The following is a 22,758-nucleotide window of genomic DNA, read 5'->3' as shown; positions in this document are numbered from 1 at the left end:
GCGCCCCCTGGCGGACGGTGTCGGTACGGGGCCCGCTCCTCCTCCCGTCTGTGATCAACAACCAGCCTGGTGATATCATATGCTGAACCTCCACACAGAAGCAAAATGGCCGATAGTAAACTAACCGATCGTACAGCGTCTGACAGTCATCGAGGGGTTATGCGTGTTTTGTTTACACCTTGAGAACAATAGTCGCCTCGAAAAGGATAATCGCCTTTCCTCGTTTTTTTCTACGGTTATCGTTTCGCCTTTCGGTGATGTCATTTCTTATTCCATTTAGCCTTGAAAGCCTCGAAGAACTAGCTCGCTAGGCTAGCTACCGTGCTAGCCTGCTAGCGGTAGGTCTGCAAGAATTTTTGCACAGAAGCACTTTATGTCCTATTTGATTCCCGAGGTGAGTATCCAACATCGCACGCCGTGGGCTTTTGGTGTCTTCCATCCTGTATGTGTTTGTTTGAAAGCGCTCGTCATTTCCACCTCTGGAAACCTACAACATTTTGGGGTTTCTCAATTTGTGAAGCGCTGGGCTTTTTGAGCGTTGCAATGGTGAAGAAACGTCACCGAAGTTGGTCGTTTGATTTGGCCCTGTCCCCCGGTACCGCGGACCGACCAGCTCACCGAGCGGCCGGGAGCGTCGTAACCCCATTGCAGAGTTCCGTATTACTACCTCACATTTTGCGAGTGAAATGCACTGTTTTGTTCTTGCTCTGCTAATAAGCGGCATATCGCTAGCTAATGTGACGTGCCTGTTGTCTGCAATCAACTGCGTAACGTGAGAGGTTAGTTTGGTCGCGCGGTACCACGGAGGCACCGCGGGCTCCCTCCCACCTCCCTTCCCAGGTCACGACACGGTGCTCGCCAGCTGCCTCGGAGTCCACTAGCATTGGCTAATTGCTCACTCGAGTCGGGCTATTCCTGTGGTCTCCGGTAGCTGCGCGGCTATCCCTCGCTGGCCTGTTTATTTCCACGAAACGCAGACAGTTTGCGTTGAATGCGCCTGCAAAACCAAACTGCGTGGTGGTGGGGGGGATTCCCACGTGTTACACGCGCGTGTGATTAATGGGCACCCCAGCTGGTTCGGTCCCACGGGACACGGTCACGGGTGACGGCCGTTCGCTGTGCAGGTAGCTTTCATCGGCGCCGTGTGACATGAGGCTAATTGTGAGCGGCTTAGCTAGCAGCCGCACGGGGCCCGCTCGAGCCCGCAGCTCTCCGGTGTCGGACATGCCGGCTGTATTTATAGCTCCCAAAGGTGTGTTGTGCTTTTCCACGACTTGGGTGCGAGTTGTATAGTTTGACAGGACCGGTCTCCATGACGGCGCACGGGCCCCTCGCACGGGAGCCAGCAGCCTGGGGGCCACGCCGCCGCGCTGAAGGACCCGACTCTCCTCACGGGATGGTTGAGAGTTTGAAGCCCCTTCGCCTGTTTGGCTGCCGGTCTGTTGGTTGGAGTTGCGGTGCCTTGCTGGTGGATGAATGAGAAGCCAGGCCCCCAAAGGGCTGTTCTCCCATCGCTCTACTGCAGGGAACCTCTGAGCATGTTATTCGTTTTGAGTCTGATCGGATTAAACGACTTTCGCTGTGCCTAGAGATCTACTGTGAATAATCGGATGTGTGCATTTCTCTTCACAGACAGGAGAATCAGGAAAGGGAGCAGTAGTTCATGGAAGACAAGAAAAAGAAGAAAGAAGATAAGAAGAAAAGGGAAACCTCTCAGAAGGTAAACACCGTCACCAAAAACATCTGCCGCTCACTTTGCCTCTAAACTTTGTAGATAATACGGTTTTACGACCACTTACTTATAATTTGAATATCAAATGAACTGTCAATCCCAAATACTTAATGGTTGCTGAATAGTGGGAGGCTAGTCTATTTTCTCAGTCCAAATAGAAAGGCCAAAGCAGACTAAGTTATCCTTTTTTCCAAGTTTGCCTTAAATCTGACCCACTACTTCTGTTTTAGGTGCCAGAACAGAAAGTCAAAGGTATGTTTTTCTCTTCATTGTGTCTGTCATGTCTGCCTTTTATCAATCACTATTCATATCATGCCAGTTGAATGTGCTTCATTGGGTTATTCACAATTTAGATGCACTTTCTTTAAGCTGTTAGCTATAGAGAAGCTTAATGTACCAGTAGACCCAAACTGGTTCACAGCGTGTTATTGAATCTGTTTCTAGTGCCAGAATCAGCCAAGCCCTCCTGTTCCCTGCCGCTCGCCACCCCAGGCTCCGTGTCCCCCAGCCCTGGCCCTGTCGCCCCCTCGTCCCCGAGTCCTGCTGCAGCCGGGGTTTCTGCACAAGTTCCTCCTGGTGGCGGGAACAATGCAAAGCAGCGGACTGCTGTGGCCAACGGACAGCCCTCCTCCTCCCCCTCTGCAAGCCAGACCTCCCAGCAGCAGCGCTACATGTCCAGAGAGGTTCCACCAAGATTTCGCTGCCAGCAGGATCAGAAAGTGCTACTGAAGAGGGGCCAGCCGCCGCTGTCCTCCATGCTGCTGGGGGGAGGCGGAGGGGAAGGGGGCGCTGGAGGGGCAGGGGGGGGGGGCGGCTGGGAAGCCGCCCCGTCTCTTTCCTCACAGGGAGCCGATGACCCCAATGCAAACACAGCTGGAGGCACAGGTGGGTGAATGTCTTGCAAGAAAGAATAAAAACCTGAGCAATTTTGATAAGTAGTTCCCTGAATACAGCAGCTACAAATGACACTAAATGTACCGTGATGACCTTGTATGTTTAGAAACGCCACTGTCTTATCAGTTAGTTTTGTCAATGGTGAAATTGTTGATTTTTGTCTATAGATTCCAACCTGGGTTCATCTTCTGCTTCACCCCCCAACTCCTCCTCATCGTCATTATGTGTTGCTGCTCTGTCTTCGTCGTCTTCTTCTACTACTACTTCAACTTATGCAAATTCCACGTGGGGGGCAGGCTCTAGCAGCCAGTCCTTTTCTCAGGGCGGCGGGAAGGTGATTGTTGATGGGGCGGACCTGGGGGATTGGCCTAGCATTCTAGGAGGGGCCGAATTGGGTTCTGACCGCGCTGGAGGAGGAGGAGGGATGCAGGAGCAAGACTGCCCTGGTAACAACAACAACTACAGTAGTGCCTCATGGAGTGAGAGAAACATCCAGCAGAAGGGAGGAGGAGGAGGAGGAGGAGGAGCAGCAGCAGCAGTAGGAGGCGGAGCAGGGAACATGGACAATCCTTCCTCACCTCGTTCTTCGCCTCTTTCCTCTTCCTTGCTTAATGAATGTGTTCAGTCGAGTGGTGGTGTGTGGGGCTCCTCCACCCCCTCTCAGGTGGAGGGAGGGCTGGGATCAGCAGCATTTTACAATTCCAAAGTCTCCCGTCTTCTTCCTGGGCCTCAGGAGAGCCCTGTGGTTGGCAGCAGCAGCAGCATTGTCCCTGGTGCCAATTTCAACCCCAACGTGAATCCCTCCGCCTGGCCTGCCCTGGTGCAAGGTGGGACGTCATCATCGGCTAGCGACGGCCTTCCACTACACACGTCCATTACTTCAGCTTCCTCGTTCTCTGCCAGCACTACTCTCGTCACCACTCGCCCTCTCTCATCTGTGAATCAAACTGGTCTCCATCAGCAGCACACTGACATGGCTGTGGGAGCACAAAGTGGAGAACGGCCGCAGCACTTTGGAAACATAGGACCAGAGTTGGGTTCAGCCGGGGGAGCAAGAGGAGCAGGACCAAATCAAGAAAGTGGTGAGGAGGTGGTCTGTGGGCTTGCGAGTGTTGATGGCGAAGGAGCTGGGAGTCTTTCTGGCTCTTCGTCGTCCTCCTCTGCTGCCTCTTCTTCTTGGAGGTCCATGCCTCCAGTGTCCTCTGACCTGTGTGTGGGTGCAACACAGGCAGATGGGTGGGGTGGAGGAGGGACTGGAGCTCAGGGGCAGGAGGGTAGTGTGTGGGGCTTTGGAGGCCAGGGTGACAAGGCTGGGTGGGGTAGGGGAAATGATGGTAGCTCAAATACCCCAGTGGTATCTCAGGGAGCGTGGGAAGGAGGCAGTTCAGAAGTAGAGTGGGGCGGCACAGCGGGAGGTGCAAGTTTGAGTAATTTAGCAATAGGAAGTGGTAGAGGAGGAGATGGGAGCAGCAGCAACAGCAGCAGTAGTGGAGGAATTGGTGGCAGCGCTTTGCAGGACTCTGCCTCACCAAAGTTTGACACTATGACAAAAGCTTGGGACAATCAGAAAGGGATGGAAAGTGGGGACAGAATAGGTGGGGAGTGGGGAGGAGGAGAAGGGCCGGGTGGAGGCCCTGCAGGTCCTCCATCGTCCTCTAGTGGAGGAGGGTCCAAAGCCGGAAGTGGTGGAGGAGGGAGTGATAATGGATATAAGCAGGAGAAAGCGACAACCGTAACCACAAGTTCTGAGCAGACCTCCAATGCTGAGGTGGCCTTACTCGGCATGCTCAATCGATCTGACCTGGACCCCAGGGTTCTCTCTAACACGGGCTGGGGGCAGACCCAGATTCGACAGAATGTGGCCTGGGACCTGGCTACCAAAGCTGGAGTAAGAAACCGAAACGAACGAAGCACTTCATCTTCCTCCGCATTCTCGTCAGCGACCATGAACCCCACCACTGGTCGAGGCTCCGGGTACCCATCGAACACCAGTTCAGTGACGAGTGATCCAGCGGTTGGCGTGAACCCGGGCGCTGTTTCAGCGAGGGATGGCTGGGATTGTGGTACTACTACACAGTCCACCTGTGGTCCTCACGGTCTCGGTACCACTGCAAGGAAGCCAGGAAAAACAGAAGAAGATATAGAGGGCAAGGCAGGTGGAGGGTGGGGAGATCCCCCACCCGAAAACCAGGGCAAAGGATGGGGGACTGAAGAAAAGAAGTGGGGTGATCACAGGGGAGGAGGGGGAGGGAACTGGAGAGACTTTGGAGAACAGGGTGGTGGTTGGGCGGATGGTCCGGAGGATAAAGGGACAGGGGGTTGGAAGGGGACTGGAAGAGGAGAGGCTGGTGGTTGGGGAGGAGACGGGGGACAGAGGGACTCGATACCTGGAGATGGGCGAAGCAGAGGGGGGAGCAACTCTGATGAGAAGGGCTCCTCCTGGGGTCATCTGGACGAAGGGGGAGCTCAGCGAGGAGGTTGGGGAGGGGGAGATGTGGGTGGAGGCAAACCCCATCAGGACTGGGGGAGTTCAAAGCCCCACGCAGCTGCAGCAGCACCGATACCAAACAGCCAAGTGGCACCAATGAAAGCCCAAAATCAACAGCAGCACCAATCACAGGGCCAGCAGCCACAGGGGGGGCCCATTCAAGGAGGGTGGAACAGCCGGTCTAATGTGGGAGGTGGAGGTCCACCATTCAAGAATCAGAACCAAAGCCCAGGATGGAGCTCCGGCCCGATCCCCCAAATCTCTGGGGGCGGGAGTGACTCCCTGGAGCCCAGCGGCTGGGAAGAACCCTCCCCTCAGTCCATCAGTCGCAAAATGGAAATCGATGATGGCACGTCAGCCTGGGGCGACCCAACCCGCTTCAAAAGCAAGAATGTGAATTTGTGGGACAAGAAGAGTGCTTCGCCCGGACAAAGCCACGGTCAACAGGCCCCCCCACCACCACCACAACAACAACAACAACAACAACAACAACAACAACAACCACCATCCAACCAACAGCCACCGAGACGGCAGCAAGGGATGCAACACAGCAGGGAACCAAACCCTGCCAGTGCTGGAGTTGGTATGTAGAAGTTTTACTATTACAAACGAGTGTGCATTTTGCCAACTTGAAACCAAACTAGTTCCACATTTGAGTGTTTGCCTCATATGTCCAGGCATGTGGGGAGGAGGTGCCCAATCTGTGGATAACGGTACGGCTACTTGGGGCCAGTCGTCCGATGCAGCAGCAAGTTGGGGGGAACCAGATGAGCCCGGCAAGGCTTCTGGCTGGGGGAACCCTTCTCCCAACTCTGGTAAACCTGGTAAGAGAAACAAAATGTGTGTAAAAGTTATCCGTGCTCGTTAGCGCTCAAATCACGCAGCATTCCACGTCCCGTAACGCGGTTCAGCATTTTCAAACCAGAAGTTAAACAAAGGACATTTAGAGAACTGTCATGGCCACCTTATAACCGCCCGGTCCGACTTTTCAGCAGGCACCAAATCAATGGAGAGTTGGGGGCCGAAGGGAGAGGGCTGCGTTGCCGCCTCCCGTCACCCGAGCTGGGATGAGGAAGATGATGGTGTCGGAGGGGTGTGGAACAGCTCTGTCTCGCAGGGGAACAGCTCTTCCTTCAGCTCCGGAGGCTGGGGTCAGACCCACGGAGGAAAGCGAGGCAACATCAAGGTAGGAGAAACAGCGGGTTCCATCACACTCAGGAGTTTGCATGGCTGCCTATGTTCGTAATGTTTGGTCATTTTCTTAACATTGAGTAATGTCTAAATTTCTTTCCTAAGAGTGGAGGAGGGGACAACTGGATGCACCCAGTATCACGCCAGTTTTCCAACATGGGTCTTCTGGTAAGGTGTTACTTCTCCAAAAACTAGTCTTAAACTAGTCAAAAACAGCAAATGTAATGTCACATGGGGCCAGACCGGCTATTTAATAGAAGTACATTTAAAGCAAACGCATGGGGAATATGATTTAATTCTCTCCTCAGCTAGATATTATTCCACTATAAATCAGGAATCAGTTCATGACTTTGTTGCTTCTTAGGGGGATGACCCAAGTCTTGACAAAAAGATGGAAGGAGACAAGAGAGGAATGACTGACTACAACGGAGAGATGCGGAGGGGAGGAAGAGGTGGAGGGGGTTACCGCATGCCTAGTTCCAAAGACATGGGTCCTGTTGAAATGGGGCCCTACGGTGAAAAGGTAGGAAATCTCCCCCTTTATGTCTGCGATATGCAGTGAAGAAAGCACTAAAGGATCAAACCTCACGTGTTGCATGACAAATGTATGGTGTGTTTGGTTTCCATTGTACTCCAGATGGGGGGCCATGGGGTGTTTGTTGGCAGTGGTGGAGGGATGCCTCAGCCTCGAGGGATGCACCAGCCGGGAATACATCCCATGAATCCCTCCCAGGCTTTACGTGCTCAAGTGCCTCATCAGTTCCTGTCTGCTCAGGTACGTTGTCTTCTGTCTTCATGCTGCCACATTGTATTCTAGTAATAAATAACATGGCCTGTGCCTTAAGGCAACTTTTAAGAGACCATTAATACCATTATGAAATATTCTTCATTCAATTAAATTCCCAGTTACTGTATCGACAATTTTTTTTACAACTTTTGCAATTTTACAAAATAGATTCATTAACGAGCATCTGGCACAGAAAGTGATTATTTCGTCCTTGTCATTCTTTTCCCATCCTAAGAACCTGTCAAAAATAGATCCTGGAGTTCAATTCTTTTTGTTGAAATTGCTAACAGGGAATGTTAAATTAGCATAATGCGTTGTACTGAGTGGCAGGAGCTAAATGAACTGATTTCCGTTTCTGATGTTACTCCACGAAGTGTCTTTATCAACCACCACAAAGCAAGACATTCCTGTGCCGTGCAGGTGCCGGGTCCGATGCTGAAGCAGATGCCCTCCCCTGGTGGCAGTGTGGGTGGAGTGGTTGGAGGTGGAGTCAGTGGCGTTGGGAGCGTCGGAGGGGTTGGTGGAGGAGTCTTCCCTCCTAATCAGATTTCCCCGCAGCAGCTCGCTATGCTCAGCAACATCTACCCCCACATGCAGCAGTTCCATCTGGTACGGCTACTTTCCGTTTTGTAGAGCTGCAAAGACGAATCATTAGTTGTCAACAATTTACTTTTAAAAAAATCATTTGTGTGACGAATTGTTTTAAATAGAAAATCCAGGTCATTTGTTCACTTGATCGTTTACAGTAAACTGAAGGTCTTTGACTGACTTTGTTCAATCTCAAAATACATGGTGACTTTTAATAAATCCACCCGGAGCGTGTTTACGTGAGCACCAGCCAATGTTTACTTAGTTTACCTCCATGTCTGACCCTTTCTGCCCACCGACCCACAGGCTTGTCAGCTTTTGCTTCAACAGCAGCAGCAGCAGCAGCAGCAGCAGCAGCAGCAGCAGCTCCTGCAGAGCCAGAGGAAGTTCCCTCAGCCTCTGAGGCAGCAGCCAGACCCACAGCAGGTAATGTCACCAGGGCTCCTGCTGCATGAACTTTGGTTGTGGTTACTCTAATGGTGATTTTAATTTCTTGAATCTTGTCCTTCTCAGCTGGCAAGGATTATGGCAATTCTGCAGCAGCAGAGGCAGCAGGGTGGAGTTGGAGGAGGAGCAGCAGCAGCAGCAGCAGCAGCGAGCTCAAAGCTTTCCCCCTCTCACCTGGGAGGAGGCTTATCCAAGCAGCCCATGGGAGACACCCTCACACATCCTGGAATGGGGGGGCCCTTATCAGACATTCATGGCAAAGGGATGTACTCTGGTGAGTAGGCTTTAGGATCAAGTGTGCCTGAAGGAAATATCATTCCGTTTTATTAGCGTCTAATGACGACAAGCCAATAACTAAGATCAGACATGTGACTGTTTTTAAGGCATGGTCACAATAATTAAATGATAAAATAATCAAGTAATTGATGTGACTATTGGCTTATGGCCTTAAAAATATGGTCATTGTGGCCGAATAGTGATGGTGGTCTTTGAGGTTAGTTTCCTGCATGTATAAAATTATATTTTTTGCTTGGGAATTCCCATCCAGTTGGCTTTCCGCTGTCACTGTTGTTGTAACAAAGGGCCTCCATTTGTAAGTTCTTGGTGCATTTAAAGAGATACTTGGGTCGTGTTGAACCCAACATTAGTTGTAATGTGCTCATTAACGTTTCTGTTCTTCCACTTGGTAGGGCTTGTCCCTGGTGGTAATCTGGCAGGACTGGAGCTCAATCCCATGATGGGAGGGATGAAGGACACAGGAGGACAGCAATCCCGCTTTAAATGGATGATGGAGGGACACTCCTCGGCTCCTTCGCCGCCTGACACAACCCACCACAAGAACGGTAGGGAAGCAGATGGTTTGTAACAGGATTTTTGTAAAGGCAAAATTCACACTTTGGGAAAGCACACCGCCCAGAGTGCTGTCAATCTGGTCCCAAGTGCTTTTGTAATCCCCTTCATTCACAGTGTATCTGACTGAACCAGTGGGAAACAAAGTCCTTTGAGGTATATTCCTGTCAGTCTGTATGACTTTTTGTCTCCTGCCCTGCTCTTCCCAAGGCCCCTTACCCAGTGCTATAAAAGGGAGGGGAGGATCCCCTTATTCCCAGTATGAAATGCTGGGCGGTGACAGTTTGGGGATTCCCCCTCACGGTTCCACAGACAACTGGCACCGGACCCCTGGGAGTAAAATGGGGAACAAACCTGCCACGTCCAGCTGGCCTCCAGGTAAACGCGTCCTTCTCTGCTGCATGTTACCAAAGGATGCTGAATTGGGTTTAGAGAAGTAGTAGTGATTTAATGTCGGGCTCAAATATGGAGGAAGCTGTGGCTATTATACCAGAGTGTGGAATTACGCACAAGTGACTGTGCTATCTTTATTTATTCCACACCAAAATAAGTTAACTAATTACCAAATTTGGTTTAGAAGATGGCAAAACTTAATTTCTGTCTATCAACAAGTTTTCTGCCGTCCGATGATAGAGTTCCAGCCCGGCGTTCCCTGGAAGGGAATCCAGAGCAGTGGGGACCCGGAGTCCGACCCATACATGACCCCTGGTAGTGTCCTTGGCTCCCCAGGACCCCAGAGCCTCAACGACTCTGACCACCAGTTACTGCGAGACAACATAGGTATCTGACTGAATGTGACAAATGGTTTTGGATGACCATATGTGGATTTTTACCTGAAAGTCTAGGGGGGGGGGGTCCTTATCTGCGTTCCAGCTGTGCTCTGGTTTCCTTGTCTTGATTATCACAGGATGTTTCTTTCAAATGACCTTCTAGGGCCAAACCCCTCCCTCAACACCTCGCTGCCTTCACCTGGTGCCTGGCCCTACAGTGCCTCAGACAGCCCCCTCAGCAATGCACACAGCACAGGTATGTTTGGATTTGTAGTTTGCGTTTCTCTTTTCTGTATTTCTCACAAAGATGCCAAAGGAGTGCTGCGTACTGTGTGTTCTACTCTCCAATTCCTGTGGTCTGCCCCCCCTTTCTCCCTGCTCCTTATTTCCTCTTCAGGAAAGTACTCCGAGTACAAACCCAGTTGGCCCCCAGAGCCCATCGGACAAAACAAGTTATGGAAGACCAATCGCAACAGCTCACAGCTGCCACGCCCCCCTCCTGGCTTAACCAATCAGAAGCAGGCCTCGCCCTCCCCATGGGGAAGTGGAGGCCCGCGGTTGGCCCGTAGCTGGGGAGGGGGTGGGATGAATCAGGACTCAAGATATGGGCCAGGTACTCTTCACGCTGAAAAGATAAAGATTTGTTTCCTAACCATTTGTAAACTTATTTACTGTATAGAAGAGCACTTCTTGACAGTAATATGAAGACTCGCGTCTTGAGACTTGAGTTTCATGAAATCATGCAAAAACATTGTCTTAGTAAATATGGTGGTGGTAAATTCATGGTTTTTGTGATCCGTTATGACGTCCTCTATAATGACTTTGTCCGTGCGTTCAGGCTCAGCTTGGAGCGATGGCGCTGCCTCCCGAGGGAGCTGCTGGCTGCTGCTGAGCAACCTGACACCTCAAGTAAGGACTGGCAGAGGTTGAGAGATGTGGAAATCCACCATGGGGACACATTGAAAAAGATTAACAATGTTGTCCACCTGCAAATCTGATGTCAATAAACTAAGCTGGTGCTGAAGGATGAGAGAAAAGATGAGACAGGAAGGCTGTTCAAGCAATATAGAATTACCATTTTCCTACAATCCTTTCACCACAGCAGAATTGTTTATAGCTTGAAAAGTAAAACCGCTGCCCAGACAGATTGGTTTGGGTTTAAATTTAAAACATCAAGCTGCTGTGCTCAGTCAGTCTTATGCAAACTAGGCAGAATGATGCGTGACCCAGCTGTAATTGGATTGTGAAGCTCAATAAGCCATTTAATTAATTTGGGCTTACACAAAACTGGTATGACTCTGCTCTGGGAAAGTGTATAAGTCTATACTATACCTTGAATATCTCATTGTGTGACATGATCCAGCCTGATAAAGCCACAGTATCACACATTATTTATACAAAAGTATTTTTTTATTTTTTTGCTCACTTTTTTTTTCTTCTTTAGATTGATGGCTCCACACTGAGGACTATTTGCATGCAGCATGGCCCCCTGCTGACCTTCCACCTCGGCCTGACACAGGGCAGCGCTCTGATTCGCTACAGCAGCCGACAGGAAGCCGCTAAGGCCCAGGGTGCACTGCACATGTAGGTTAACCACCCGCAGGCTCACTGATACACACACTCATTGTGAAAATGCGACTGATCTGAAAAACCCATCTTTGTAAATCCTCCTCAGGTGTGTTCTGGGCAACACCACCATCCTGGCGGAGTTTGTGAATGAGGAAGAAGTTGCTCGCTATTTTGCACATTCCCAGGCCGGAGGGGCGGAGGGCGCCAGCTCAGGAGGGTCATCAGCCGGTGGGACGCAGGGTTCTTCTGGAACAGGCGCGGCTGTGGCCAGCAGTGGAGGCAGCTCCCCTGGGAACGAGCGGGCAGCGGCGGGCACGACTTCAGGTGGAAGCGGAGGGGGGGGGGAAAGTGGAGCAGCGGCCCTGGGCAGTGTGAGGTCCTCTGGCTCCGCCTGGCAGAGTCTCGATGGTACAGGCACTTCTTCAGAAACCTCTTCAGCCCAAGGGCCGGGGCTAGGGATATTTTCCCAGTGGAGCACTAACGGGGCCGGGGACGGAGGTGGTGTTGGGGGGGTAGACTCTGGGAGGTCTGGGCTGTGGGGGGGCATGACTGCAGGATACCCCGTCAGCAGCCTGTGGGGAGCACCACAAATGGAGGAAAGGCACCAAATGGACAGTCCTGCCGCATTGTTGCCTGGCGACCTGCTGGGGGGGGGAGCTGACTCCATCTGATGAGCCCTTCCACTTGTACGTGCAGGTTTGGACACACTGATACAGAATACACTGGGATAAATATGTACTTAATATAGCACACACACACAAACATTTACATGGTATGCATATTAATGTGCACACACATGAAGCAGAAATGTGAGACATGCTTGCACACATTCTCGTGGCCAGACTTAAGCTATTATATAAACAAATGCAGGGACTGTTAGATGTGTATACAGCCTTTTTCCACAGATGAAGATTTCAACTGTTTAGACTTGAAACCTGAAAAAGAATGAACAGTCAGTTGGTCTCAAAGACTTGACTGGATTGCAATGTGCTTAGTAAATAGGGGACTTTTCAATAGATTTACATCCACATGCACACACCAAATACAGACAAGCCTTCAGACAGATGGGCACTGTAAACAGCATTACCTTCATCGTATAAGAGAACTTAAACTACTACATGATGTGAGGTTAAAGTGCAGTTTGTATTCAAGTCTCCTTAAAATAAACCAGAGACCGAATTCAAACACATGCAAACAGCTCTGATTGAAAACAGAACTGTATCTTACTGTGTTTTTTTTTCTTCATGTATGGTTTTAATTTTTTGAATAGTGAAAATATTGAAAAATGTCATTGTTCTCTTTTCAAAATGCTGACCTCCTACTGTTGTATCTCACGCACTCTTTCTGTTATTCTCTCTTGAACATGTTTGTTACTGTTGCAGTGATAAATGTTAAATTGCTGGCAGTCTGAGGCTATGTTGCATTTCTCCATGTGTTGACACTGCACAGTGTCATACACACTATATGGACATTAGTATGAGTGAGATTGAGACCAAGTAAGTGGATTAAACCACCAGTTTTTGTGCGTGTGAAAGGATAATGTGTGTGTGTGTGTGTGTGTGTGTACGCATGTTACTGCCTGTCATGTGGGCAAGGCTGCTTACTCTACAGAAGGTCTATTCAAAAATGTTTTGAGTACATTCGGTATACTGCTGACTGTGTTAAGAAATATTGGCACTAATGCTTGTTTTGTTTTTTCTCATTTGAAGTTTTTTTTTTTTTTTTTAGCATAACTGTCTTTTTTTTATTGTCCGACCTGCAATAATAAAAAAGAACATTTAATGACACAAAGAGCTGAAGGCATATGCGTTGAGTAAATGGACATGCCAAATCTTATCAAACTGTGTAGTGGGTGGGGGTGGGGGGGGGGGGGGGGTTGTTTACAGATGCAGAGTAAGAGTTACCGTACGTTTTTAATGTTCTGTTGTGTATTCGTTTTAAATTAAGACAGGCTTTAACACTCCTGTTCAGTGTTTTCGTTATGAGATTTTACAAAGGAAAATTTATTTAAACAAATGAGAACAAGATTAATAAAGATGAAAGTATTGGCTTCTAAATTTGTCGTTGTAATTTGTTTTTCTAGGTTTCTAAGTGGTTAAAGGTCTCGTTTGACCAATTCTAGTCTGAAACTTCCCCTCTGCTAAAATGCACATGAGAACACACAGCACTGCACGGCAGATTCACTTAAAAGTTTTAGTCACGATGAGCATGACAAAGAATTTACGTCACGGGGAAAGACCGGTGCAGCAAAACAAGCCGGCGCGTCCATCTGTTGGCCTCATTACTACCCACAAACAATCCTATTTAACACACGTCATGCTACAGTACCACACTGACAACTCGGAAATTATGGGTTGTCATTGACATATTTGTCAAAAAACTTTTAGACCATTTCCCCTCTGGATTTGAGCAGGGTAATAAATATTTCCTCTACATTAATATCAAGTATGTGCAGATAAACATACCCATAATCTGTTGAACACATACACACTCTCTTGGAAGATGCAGGTGTGTGGAGCCCTCCACCTTGAGTGATGGGAGTACCAGGACATCACATGAGATGCTTGTCCACCAACTGATGGACTTAATATTCTGCAGAAATATTATTTACTGCCCAACGTGTATGTGTTAATGCGCGTATTAACAAAGGACCAGTAGGACCGGATTCACTGAGCAAAATGCCCCGTGACTCACACATGATGGTATAAATGAACGGTCATCTTCTCAGAGGAGGCAGCAGCTCGATGTGACGTTTCCCTTTAATGACTGTGCCCTGACATCCAGAGAATGACATCATCGACGTTGTGAACGGGCGCGTTGTTAAGTAACGAGAGGGGGAGACAGACTCGCGAGGAGGGGGAGGAGGAGGAGGACGCCCGAGCTGCTGGAGCTTTCAGGGACTATCAACAGGGAGTGCGAGCCGACGACAGAGCGAAGAGCCGGGGGTATGAGAGCCGCCACAATCCGCGCCCATCCACCTCAGTGCAGGCTCCTGTCCGACTGACAACCACCGGATCAGAACCTCCACGGAACCAGCTCTCGGACAAACCCAGTATTGGGTGAGTGGTGGGTCGGAGAACCGCGGAAACCGAGGGGGAAAAGGGGGCCAGATTCGGCCGGATCGGAGGCTCTTATCTACGGCGTACGGGAGGGGAGGGGGAGGGGGTGAGTTGTAGAGATGGCTATCTAGACGGGGAAAAAGTCCGCTACAGTCATGGGTTCGGCTTCACGTATTATCCGAAATGTGTCAAACTGCGATAGAACGTCAGCGAGCACAATGACCCCCTTGTTGGGGTTTAAAAGGATAATGGTGCATTCACGTCACGTATCGCGGTTCGGCTAACGTACTTCCACTAACGTTAGCTTACTGCTAACGTACTTCCACTAACGTTAGCTTACTGCTAACGTACTTCCACTAACGTTAGCTTACTGCTAACGTACTTCCACTAACGTTAGCTTACTGCTAGCAGCGAACTAACGTAACGTCCAACGGCTCCCATACGACTCCAGACTAGGCGAATCATGCAGTTTATTAAAAAGTCAAAAGCTTTTCTTTTTTCTTCTAAATGTCTCACTGACGATGAGCTGATATCAGTTGTCACGTCAAATCATGCCTGACTCTCTTCTAGTCGAATTCCGACCGTGAAGGAGCGACGTTGTTTGACTTCTGCCATGACTTTAATGTGATATCCCGCTGTAACGTTGTTATTTTGTTATGCTGCTAATGTCGCAACACTAGCGGAGTGTAGAGTGACAGCTGCCCGAGTGGCAGAGGCGGTGCTCACGTGACTCGAGTCCTCTGGCACTTTACTTTTATTCTCTTTTTTTAGGACTTATTTAGTCGCGTTCACGTATGGTGCTTTTTTCACAAGTGGGTTTCACCGATAATACTTAAAGAAATGCAAGTCCACTTTGGAATGAGGTGGGTTTCCCCCTAAAGAATGGAGGGTTTAACCACTGTCCTGTGGACAGCTCGGCATATGAAGACAATTCCACTTGCTTCACTCGCACATCTTTGCCACATGAAATGATGCATTCTCCACTTTGCTGCCAAGTTGACCCTTGCTCAGGGACTTAGAGTGAACAAATGAGTTTGTATAACTGAGCAGCACATGTACGCAGTCTTAAATGATATGCTGTGACACTCTAGTGTGTCACCAATCCAGTACTGAGCAATTAATCCATGGAATTTACTGTGTGGCCTTGTGATTATTGTTGTGCCCTAAATTGTGTCCATGGCTACAGCACGTGTGACAACACGTTTACCACCAATCTATCTGCCTCATCCCATCCACTATGACAGGTTGTCTTCCCATCAGCTGCAGTTGACACGTCCTACAATATGTTGGTTCTGTTGACGTTTGAACTCTGGGGCGCTGTGCCATGCAGGTTTGATTTGAGTTCTAATCCTTAAACAAGGCTCAGATTATCCAAGAGGAAATGAGTAAATTAGCCGTCGTCATCGTTTTAAGTAGTTTGAGAACAGAGCCGTCGTCTGCAGTTCTTTTTCTCTTTTTTTTCAATCGATGTTCTTACAATCAAGCAAAGTAACCTCTGGGATAATTTATGTGGGACAAAAGGGGTTCTGGATGAAAGCAGACAGACTGCACGGGACTGATCCCACACAACTGATGACTCTTCTGCTAGCTTGCATTGGCAGGTCTACAAAACGGAGGTTTCCGAGCAAGCTCTGTTTTGCTATTCGTTTGTTTCTATGAGGACTAAAGGAGGAATCTGTAACAACGTTAGTGGGTATATCGCGGCTTTGCAATAATTTGAGATATCAACATTTGTGTGTGTGTGTGTGTATATTATATATTAGCAAAAATGTAATATCTCATGTAAGTATCCTGCAAAAATGAATCTGGTCAAAAATATAGTGATTATTTTTTCTGTTGATCAGCTGTAGTCAATTTCATATCTTTCCATTTTGAAGCGTCGCTAGGTCACATGACTGGACGTGTACCTCAAAGGTGCGGTGTTTGTTTACGTAGTGTTCCCCGTCTCTTGGATAAAAGATGCTCTGCCTTGATGGGCTCCGTGGCCACTCGAGCCTCGTCTCCTTGGCAGAACAGGGAGCGCTTCGTCTCGCTCTTGCAGTGGCTGCACAATGTGCCGTGATGGAGCGCGTGCTAAATAAATGATGATCCCGCTCCGGCGTCACATGCCGGTCAGCTCAGAAGACGGCCCTGATTCCCCCATGTGGGCCAAGGTTCCTACTCGTGCTGCACTGAATGCAGCTCCTAGGCCTTTCTCCGTATTCCTCAGTTCTTGTCTTTCTTTCGCGCTCCTACTTTCCTGCTTTTGCGGATCTCGCAGCAACCCCCCCCCCCCCCCCCCCTCGTGCTGTTAGCTCATCAACTACCCGTGGTCAGTTCAGTGTCTGGCTGCATCATCGCGTCGGCAGCTGACTGACTCTTGAGGATATCTTCACTCTGTCACTTAGGGGAAGTCGATGAAATGACCATTATGCTACCATTATATAATTGCTCTTCCCTTAATGTTTCTGAGTTAGTTGTGTTGGAGAAAAGTGGCACCTTGCAGATGAGCTGGCACGTGTCCTTGACCTTCTCATAATCCTCTCTTTTTGTCTGAGCACAGTGACAACTTGCAAACATGGAGCTGAGAGTGGGGAACAAGTACCGGCTCGGGCGGAAAATAGGGAGTGGCTCCTTTGGGGACATTTACCTTGGTAAGTGTAAATTGAAGGGTTTTTTTTCCCCATGTGTCTCTTCATCCTGTAAAAAAACAAGCTGTAACTTTTCTGATGACAATACTGGTGCCAAATCCAGCTGTTATGAGACTACTGATAGTTGTACTTTTGTGTCTCCTCAGGTGCCAACATCGCCACCGGTGAGGAGGTAGCCATCAAGCTGGAATGTGTGAAGACCAAACACCCACAGTTGCACATTGAAAGCAAGTTCTACAAGATGATGCAGGGAGGAGGTACAGCGTGAATGTCCCTTTGACAGGCGTAGCAATGTTTTCCACACATTTCTTATCAAATATTACTGTCAATATTCTAAATTCATGCACCCAACTAAGACTGCTGCAAAGTTGGACATTTACTACTTAGCTATTTTCTAATCGAAATAAGCCCTCAGTAAACCTACACATACACGTGAAGGGCTTTTCAATGTGTTTATTATCGAGAGTAAAATTGATTTTGATCGATCCAAATGGTGACGAGTGAAATGATATAAACAAAGTCCTGCTGACTGTGTGTATCCTAGTGGGTATTCCATCGATAAAGTGGTGCGGTGCAGAGGGAGACTACAACGTGATGGTGATGGAGCTGCTTGGGCCCAGTCTGGAGGACCTTTTCAACTTCTGCTCCCGGAAGTTCAGCCTAAAGACTGTCCTGCTTTTGGCGGACCAGATGGTATGACACAAACCCTCATGTAAACTCACGGCATTAGAATGATTACAGTTTTATAAATCCCCTCAGATCCCACTGCAGGAAACGCTTCTGTTTACGAGACGGAATATTTATGATCCCATTGGCTTATGTGCATGACCTACTTTCATTTTATTTTTTGGTGCATGCGCTCTGTCTCTTTGCATTTTCTCTATCTGTATATGTTTGTTTAGAAATATTTATGTGTACACTACTCGTTTCGACACAACTTGAGTGGGACGGTGAGTCCCAGCACGGTACTGTGACTATGGAAGCATATTCACATGATTCTCCCAGAAGCTTTCTTGAAGATTGTGGCTGTTTGATCTCCTCTTGTGCAGCCAGTGCACTCAGCATGCTGGCCTCCTCTTTTTACACTGTGCTGCCCTATGCATTTCATTTCATACAGGACTCGCTTCACCTTTTGTTCTGACTGCAGCCAGGTTGCTGTGTCAGTCTTAGATGGGGGCGTTTGACTCTCCACTTACAGCTCGGGGCCATCACCTTCCTTTGTCCTGCCTCCTTTTATCCTGCTGTCTGCGCTTGTCCTCCTTTCATGTCCTTATTTTATTTAAGGTATTTGTGTATTGAGTGAGTAAGACTTTTTCCAACAAAGGGGCAGTGTTAGTTTGACAGCAACAGACCGTGATGTGTATTCATGCCACTCGCCTCTTTTTTAGTTTTTGCTGCAGCAGCTGACCTCTTTGTTCCACCTGTTTTTAGATAAGTCGCATTGAGTACATCCACTCGAAGAATTTCATCCACCGGGATGTTAAGCCTGACAACTTCCTAATGGGCCTTGGCAAGAAGGGTAACCTGGTGTACATCATCGACTTTGGCCTGGCCAAAAAGTACCGCGATGCCCGCACACACCAGCACATCCCTTACAGGGAGAACAAGAACCTGACTGGCACAGCGCGCTACGCCTCCATCAACACACATCTGGGAATCGGTGAGATCTCTTTTTTGGCCCTGGTGTTATGGTAGGGGAAATACAGACTATGCTACTCCATAACTTATGTTTCACAGTGTCTTGTATGGATAAGAGCGTGCAGCCCTGCTTCATCAGGGTCACACGTTGCTCTACTCGACAGCTGCCTCTTTACACCATGTCAAATGGGATTCATCAACGCTTTGCCTAATCTTGATCTCTCCCTCTACACGACATTCATCCCTAGCCTGGAGGTGTAATGCACCGTACCACGTGCCAGATCTCCTGTCAACAGTAGTTTTCACACTCTGTTTTTGAAAATAATATGAGAATCCTTCATGATTGTGTCTGTCAGAAAGTAATCGACTGCTGCAGCAATGAGACCTGAAGCACACACTTACTACACCCAATTCATGTTTTATAAAACGTTTGTTCTGCCATAATCCAAAAAGAGCTTCAAGTTCTTCATTCCCCAAGTGTTTATTTTTCATTGACATCCCCCCAGTCCTTCTTGTCATCTGTGCCTTGTCTTTTGTTTACACACAAGGATGTGAAGTAAGGGGAAAGAAGGAAATGCAGACTGGAAAACTAGTGTTCTGTCATCATTTCAGTGTATTGCAGAGTTTTTTTTAAAAGCACGTACTATAGTTTCTAGCTGAACAGCTGCAGCCCCAACAACAACCTTGGATCTGTAATGTGGAAACATCATATTGAAACTTATGCATTGAATGTGAAACTTAACCAACCCTCAGCTGCCTTTCATGTGTCTCGATGTCCATAACTTGCTTTGCAGTGTTCAGGAGGTTATCTTGTTTTTGTGTGACTAGCGGCCTTCACACTTCCTCTGCAAGAAGTGCCCCAATGAGCTGTGAATGGGACTTGTTGTAATCCCTTAAAGCCATCGATCGAGTCCAAGGTTTCATTGGTAAACTTGATCCCTCAGTTTCTCACTCTTGCGTGAACTCTTTCTTTCTCTAACAGAGCAGTCCAGACGCGACGACCTGGAGTCACTCGGCTACGTCCTCATGTACTTCAACCTGGGCTCCCTCCCCTGGCAGGGCCTCAAGGCCGCCACCAAGAGACAGAAGTACGAGCGAATCAGTGAGAAGAAAATGTCCACGCCCATCGAGGTTCTCTGCAAAGGATACCCTTGTGAGTGAGCCTCTGTATTTTGGGCAGCTGCTTTCCTGTAGTTTCGCAACAAGCAAGAATTGGAGACAACTTGGTTTGTCCTTGGTGTTGTGCATATACAGAGTTTCTCTGCACTCATTTACTTTGTTCTCCTCCAGCTGAATTCTCCACGTACCTGAATTTCTGCCGTTCACTCCGTTTTGATGACAAGCCAGACTACTCGTACCTACGACAGCTCTTCAGGAATCTGTTCCACCGCCAGGGCTTCTCCTATGACTATGTCTTTGACTGGAACATGCTCAAATTTGTAAGTTCCCATAAAGTATTGATGCGGCCAATTAGTCCTTTTCATCACGGTGCTCAAAAATCTCACTTCATCATAAGTCCGCCTTTTCAAAGCTATGTTACGTCCATGGAGGCCTTTTCTAATGTGGCTGCTCTCATCTGTCAGGGCGCCAGTCGAACAGCCGAGGACGGGGAGCGGGAGAGGAGGACGGGAGATGAGAGGGATGAGCGAATCGGAGGGGCCCCGAGGGGCTCTGCGTCGAGGGGCCTGCCCCCGGGTCCCCTCCCCGCCGCTGCCAACAGGGTCCGCAACGGGCCAGAGCACGCCGCCTCCAACCCCGCCTCACGGGTCCAGCAGTCTGGTGAGTGGTCTCCTGGACTACGTGCCGGCCGCCTCTTATGAGGCCACCACGATGCTGAAGGCAGTTTCCTCCTGTCGAATATGTGGTCCGTTCACAAATGCGTCACTCCTTTCAGGGAACACGTCGCCTCGTGCAATTTCTCGCGCGGAGAGGGAGCGGAAAGTGAGCATGCGGCTCCACCGCGGGGCGCCCGCCAACGTCTCGTCCTCCGACCTCACGGCCCGGCACGACCAGTCCAGAATTTCCACGTCGCAGGTGGGAAAACTACTACGCCACGTAATGCGCTGCATTAGGAGCCCAGTCGGACTCATTTGTATCAATGACTGATCCCTCATTCTGCTTCTGCTTCAGGTCAGCGTGCCGTTTGAGCACATGGGGAAGTAGAATTCTTTGGCTCTGCATGCACATGAAACGGACAGGTGAGGTCTCATTTCACTTGTTTATTCCCCTTCCTACCAATGCATCGGCGCCTCCAATAACTTCTCCCACCACTTGTCATTGCAGGGCTGCAAGGTATCGCATCGCTCCGATTTCTTTTTCTTTTCCTTTGTTTTTACCTTGTCTTATGAAATTAATAAATGCCAATGGACACATGGATCTTTGTAAAAAGGACAGTGAATCTTTTAAGGATCCGGGGACGTATGTGGCCGTATCCAACATGCACTCCTTCAAGAACCTTTTTTGCTGAACGGAGGACCACCACAATACAATAAGCCAACAAATGACGGTCCTACACCTTTTTGACTCCATGGTTGCTTCATTCCTCAAAATGTCCCCCCCCCCCCCCCCCCCGTACCTTCTGTCAGACACGTGTGAAGAGCAGTCTGTCAAATAGACATCCAGGACGTGCGCATGATTCTCGTCACGGTTCCACTTAGTGATTATGTAGAAGCTTAGCCAAGACTTGTCTTTTTCAGTTCGACACAGCGAAAAAGCATCTTTTCAGTGTATGTTAGTTTATCATTTATGAGGACATCTTAAATTGGAGCTAGTTATTGGTTTCCTTTTGTAAGAGAAATAACGGCTAAAAGATGGAACAAAGGTGGGGGAGGAAGGTGAGAGTGGACAAAGAGGAAGGTAGCATCGGAAAGGATCAGTAAGTGGTGATTTAGCTGTTGTAATGTTTCTGGTGAAGTAGCAGTTGGTGCCTGCTCGCCCCTCTTCCACATCGTGATTATTTACTGTCCCTCAAAACTCAGCCACCAAAACCTCCACCCCACCCCCCCCTTACTTTGCCCGCTTCGACTTGCGCGCCTCCTTTTGTCTTCAGTGCGAGTGGTAAGAATGAGGAGAGGTATTGCAGACGCACTCCACGTCTTGAGGGAAGCTCCTCAGGAAAGTCTCAGTGGATTTGAGCGGAAACCATAGCGGCCCGTTTGCCTGTCGAAAAGTGGCTGCAGTTTTTATGATAGTTCTAGATGTTACCTTTTTTAAAAATGTTTGTTATTGATGTCATTGGGGGAGTGAGCAGGGGGGGAGGGGTGTCCAATGACTTTTTTGGTTTTATGTTTACTTCACTGTAAATATGTTTTTATTTTGATGTAAATCCAAAATGTGGTTACTTGTTTTAAGGCGTAAAGTAGGAAAATGCATACTAATGAGAGAAATTCGGCCTGGGTTTAGAATTTTAGGTATTTCGGACTACATTGTGGAATGGGCTACTGTTCCTTTGCCAGCTGGGTCATCCAATATTGTGTGTTTGTGAGAGAGAAAGTGAGCGTTCCAGTGAATCCCTGCTAATAATACAATACTCATTTTGCCTTTTATGCCTATTCCTTCTCTGCTATTTATGAAACTATTTTTTTTGTCTGATATAACTTTGTCCTTTTTGTTTAGTAGTGTTTGTTCAGGTTTCTTTTTCTGTCTTGTTTCCTTCCTACGTGTCAAAGGTTGTCAGCCTCATATAATACACAGGGCTCTCAATATTCCTGCTCAACAATATATTTATAGTTTGATGTCACCTTTTGGATTTCGATCTCCAGCAACCTTGATGATGTCATTTGCAGTAAAAATAACATGCAATTGCAGGGATGTGTAAATAGCAGTGTACTGTGTGTAATTACCTTTGTACAGGCCGCCATGACCCAGTGGCATAGTAACAGTTTCGGTTGGGAATGGTAGAAAAAAGGTTGAAGGGGATTTCACTTTATGTATTGTGTACTGATATCTTGTACAGTTCTTTAACAAGCTTTATTTACAACAGTATTTGTGTATATTTTATGAAGTAATAAAAATGAATAACGTTGCTCACAACTCTTTGCTGGCTTCTCTCTCTGCTTATGTATTTTCACTGCGTGTAGAATGTTTTTTCGGACACAACACGCATAGCAGGTCACG

General features: G+C 48.4%; 2 protein-coding genes across 4 annotated transcripts; both read left to right on the top strand.

Annotated features, from left to right (window-relative positions):
* Positions 1 to 64: 64 nt before the first annotated feature.
* On the top strand, positions 65 to 13,372 carry LOC119220081 (trinucleotide repeat-containing gene 6B protein-like). Of its 3 annotated transcripts, none has more exons than XM_062565859.1 (21): positions 65 to 394; positions 1,633 to 1,720; positions 1,963 to 1,984; positions 2,177 to 2,617; positions 2,794 to 5,697; positions 5,792 to 5,938; positions 6,107 to 6,300; positions 6,411 to 6,473; positions 6,670 to 6,828; positions 6,943 to 7,080; positions 7,513 to 7,701; positions 8,011 to 8,106; positions 8,194 to 8,401; positions 8,817 to 8,969; positions 9,187 to 9,354; positions 9,610 to 9,756; positions 9,910 to 10,002; positions 10,144 to 10,359; positions 10,585 to 10,655; positions 11,191 to 11,330; positions 11,422 to 13,372. In XM_062565859.1, the coding sequence occupies exons 2-21, from the start codon at positions 1,664 to 1,666 to the stop codon at positions 11,984 to 11,986; spliced, it is 6,171 nt and encodes a 2,056-aa protein (XP_062421843.1). In that variant the 5' UTR covers positions 65 to 394; positions 1,633 to 1,663; the 3' UTR covers positions 11,987 to 13,372. The 3 variants fall into 3 exon arrangements, with proteins under 3 accessions (XP_062421843.1, XP_062421842.1, XP_062421841.1); XM_062565858.1 differs by having other exon boundaries at positions 7,996 to 8,106; XM_062565857.1 differs by having other exon boundaries at positions 7,987 to 8,106.
* Positions 13,373 to 14,015: 643 nt separating this feature from the next.
* Positions 14,016 to 22,676, top strand: LOC119219903 (casein kinase I). Its single transcript, XM_037475395.2, has 11 exons — positions 14,016 to 14,374; positions 16,917 to 17,007; positions 17,151 to 17,261; positions 17,549 to 17,697; positions 18,436 to 18,664; positions 19,625 to 19,795; positions 19,933 to 20,081; positions 20,226 to 20,421; positions 20,537 to 20,676; positions 20,773 to 20,840; positions 20,926 to 22,676. The coding sequence occupies exons 2-10, from the start codon at positions 16,932 to 16,934 to the stop codon at positions 20,803 to 20,805; spliced, it is 1,254 nt and encodes a 417-aa protein (XP_037331292.1). The 5' UTR covers positions 14,016 to 14,374; positions 16,917 to 16,931; the 3' UTR covers positions 20,806 to 20,840; positions 20,926 to 22,676.
* The last annotated feature ends 82 nt before the right edge of the window (positions 22,677 to 22,758 follow it).

The sequence above is a fragment of the Pungitius pungitius genome, chromosome 12, assembly GCF_949316345.1.
Source record: "Pungitius pungitius chromosome 12, fPunPun2.1, whole genome shotgun sequence".
Lineage (NCBI taxonomy): Eukaryota > Metazoa > Chordata > Actinopteri > Perciformes > Gasterosteidae > Pungitius > Pungitius pungitius.
Note: the sequence above shows the minus strand (reverse complement) of the source record. Positions and strands in the feature narration are given on the sequence as shown.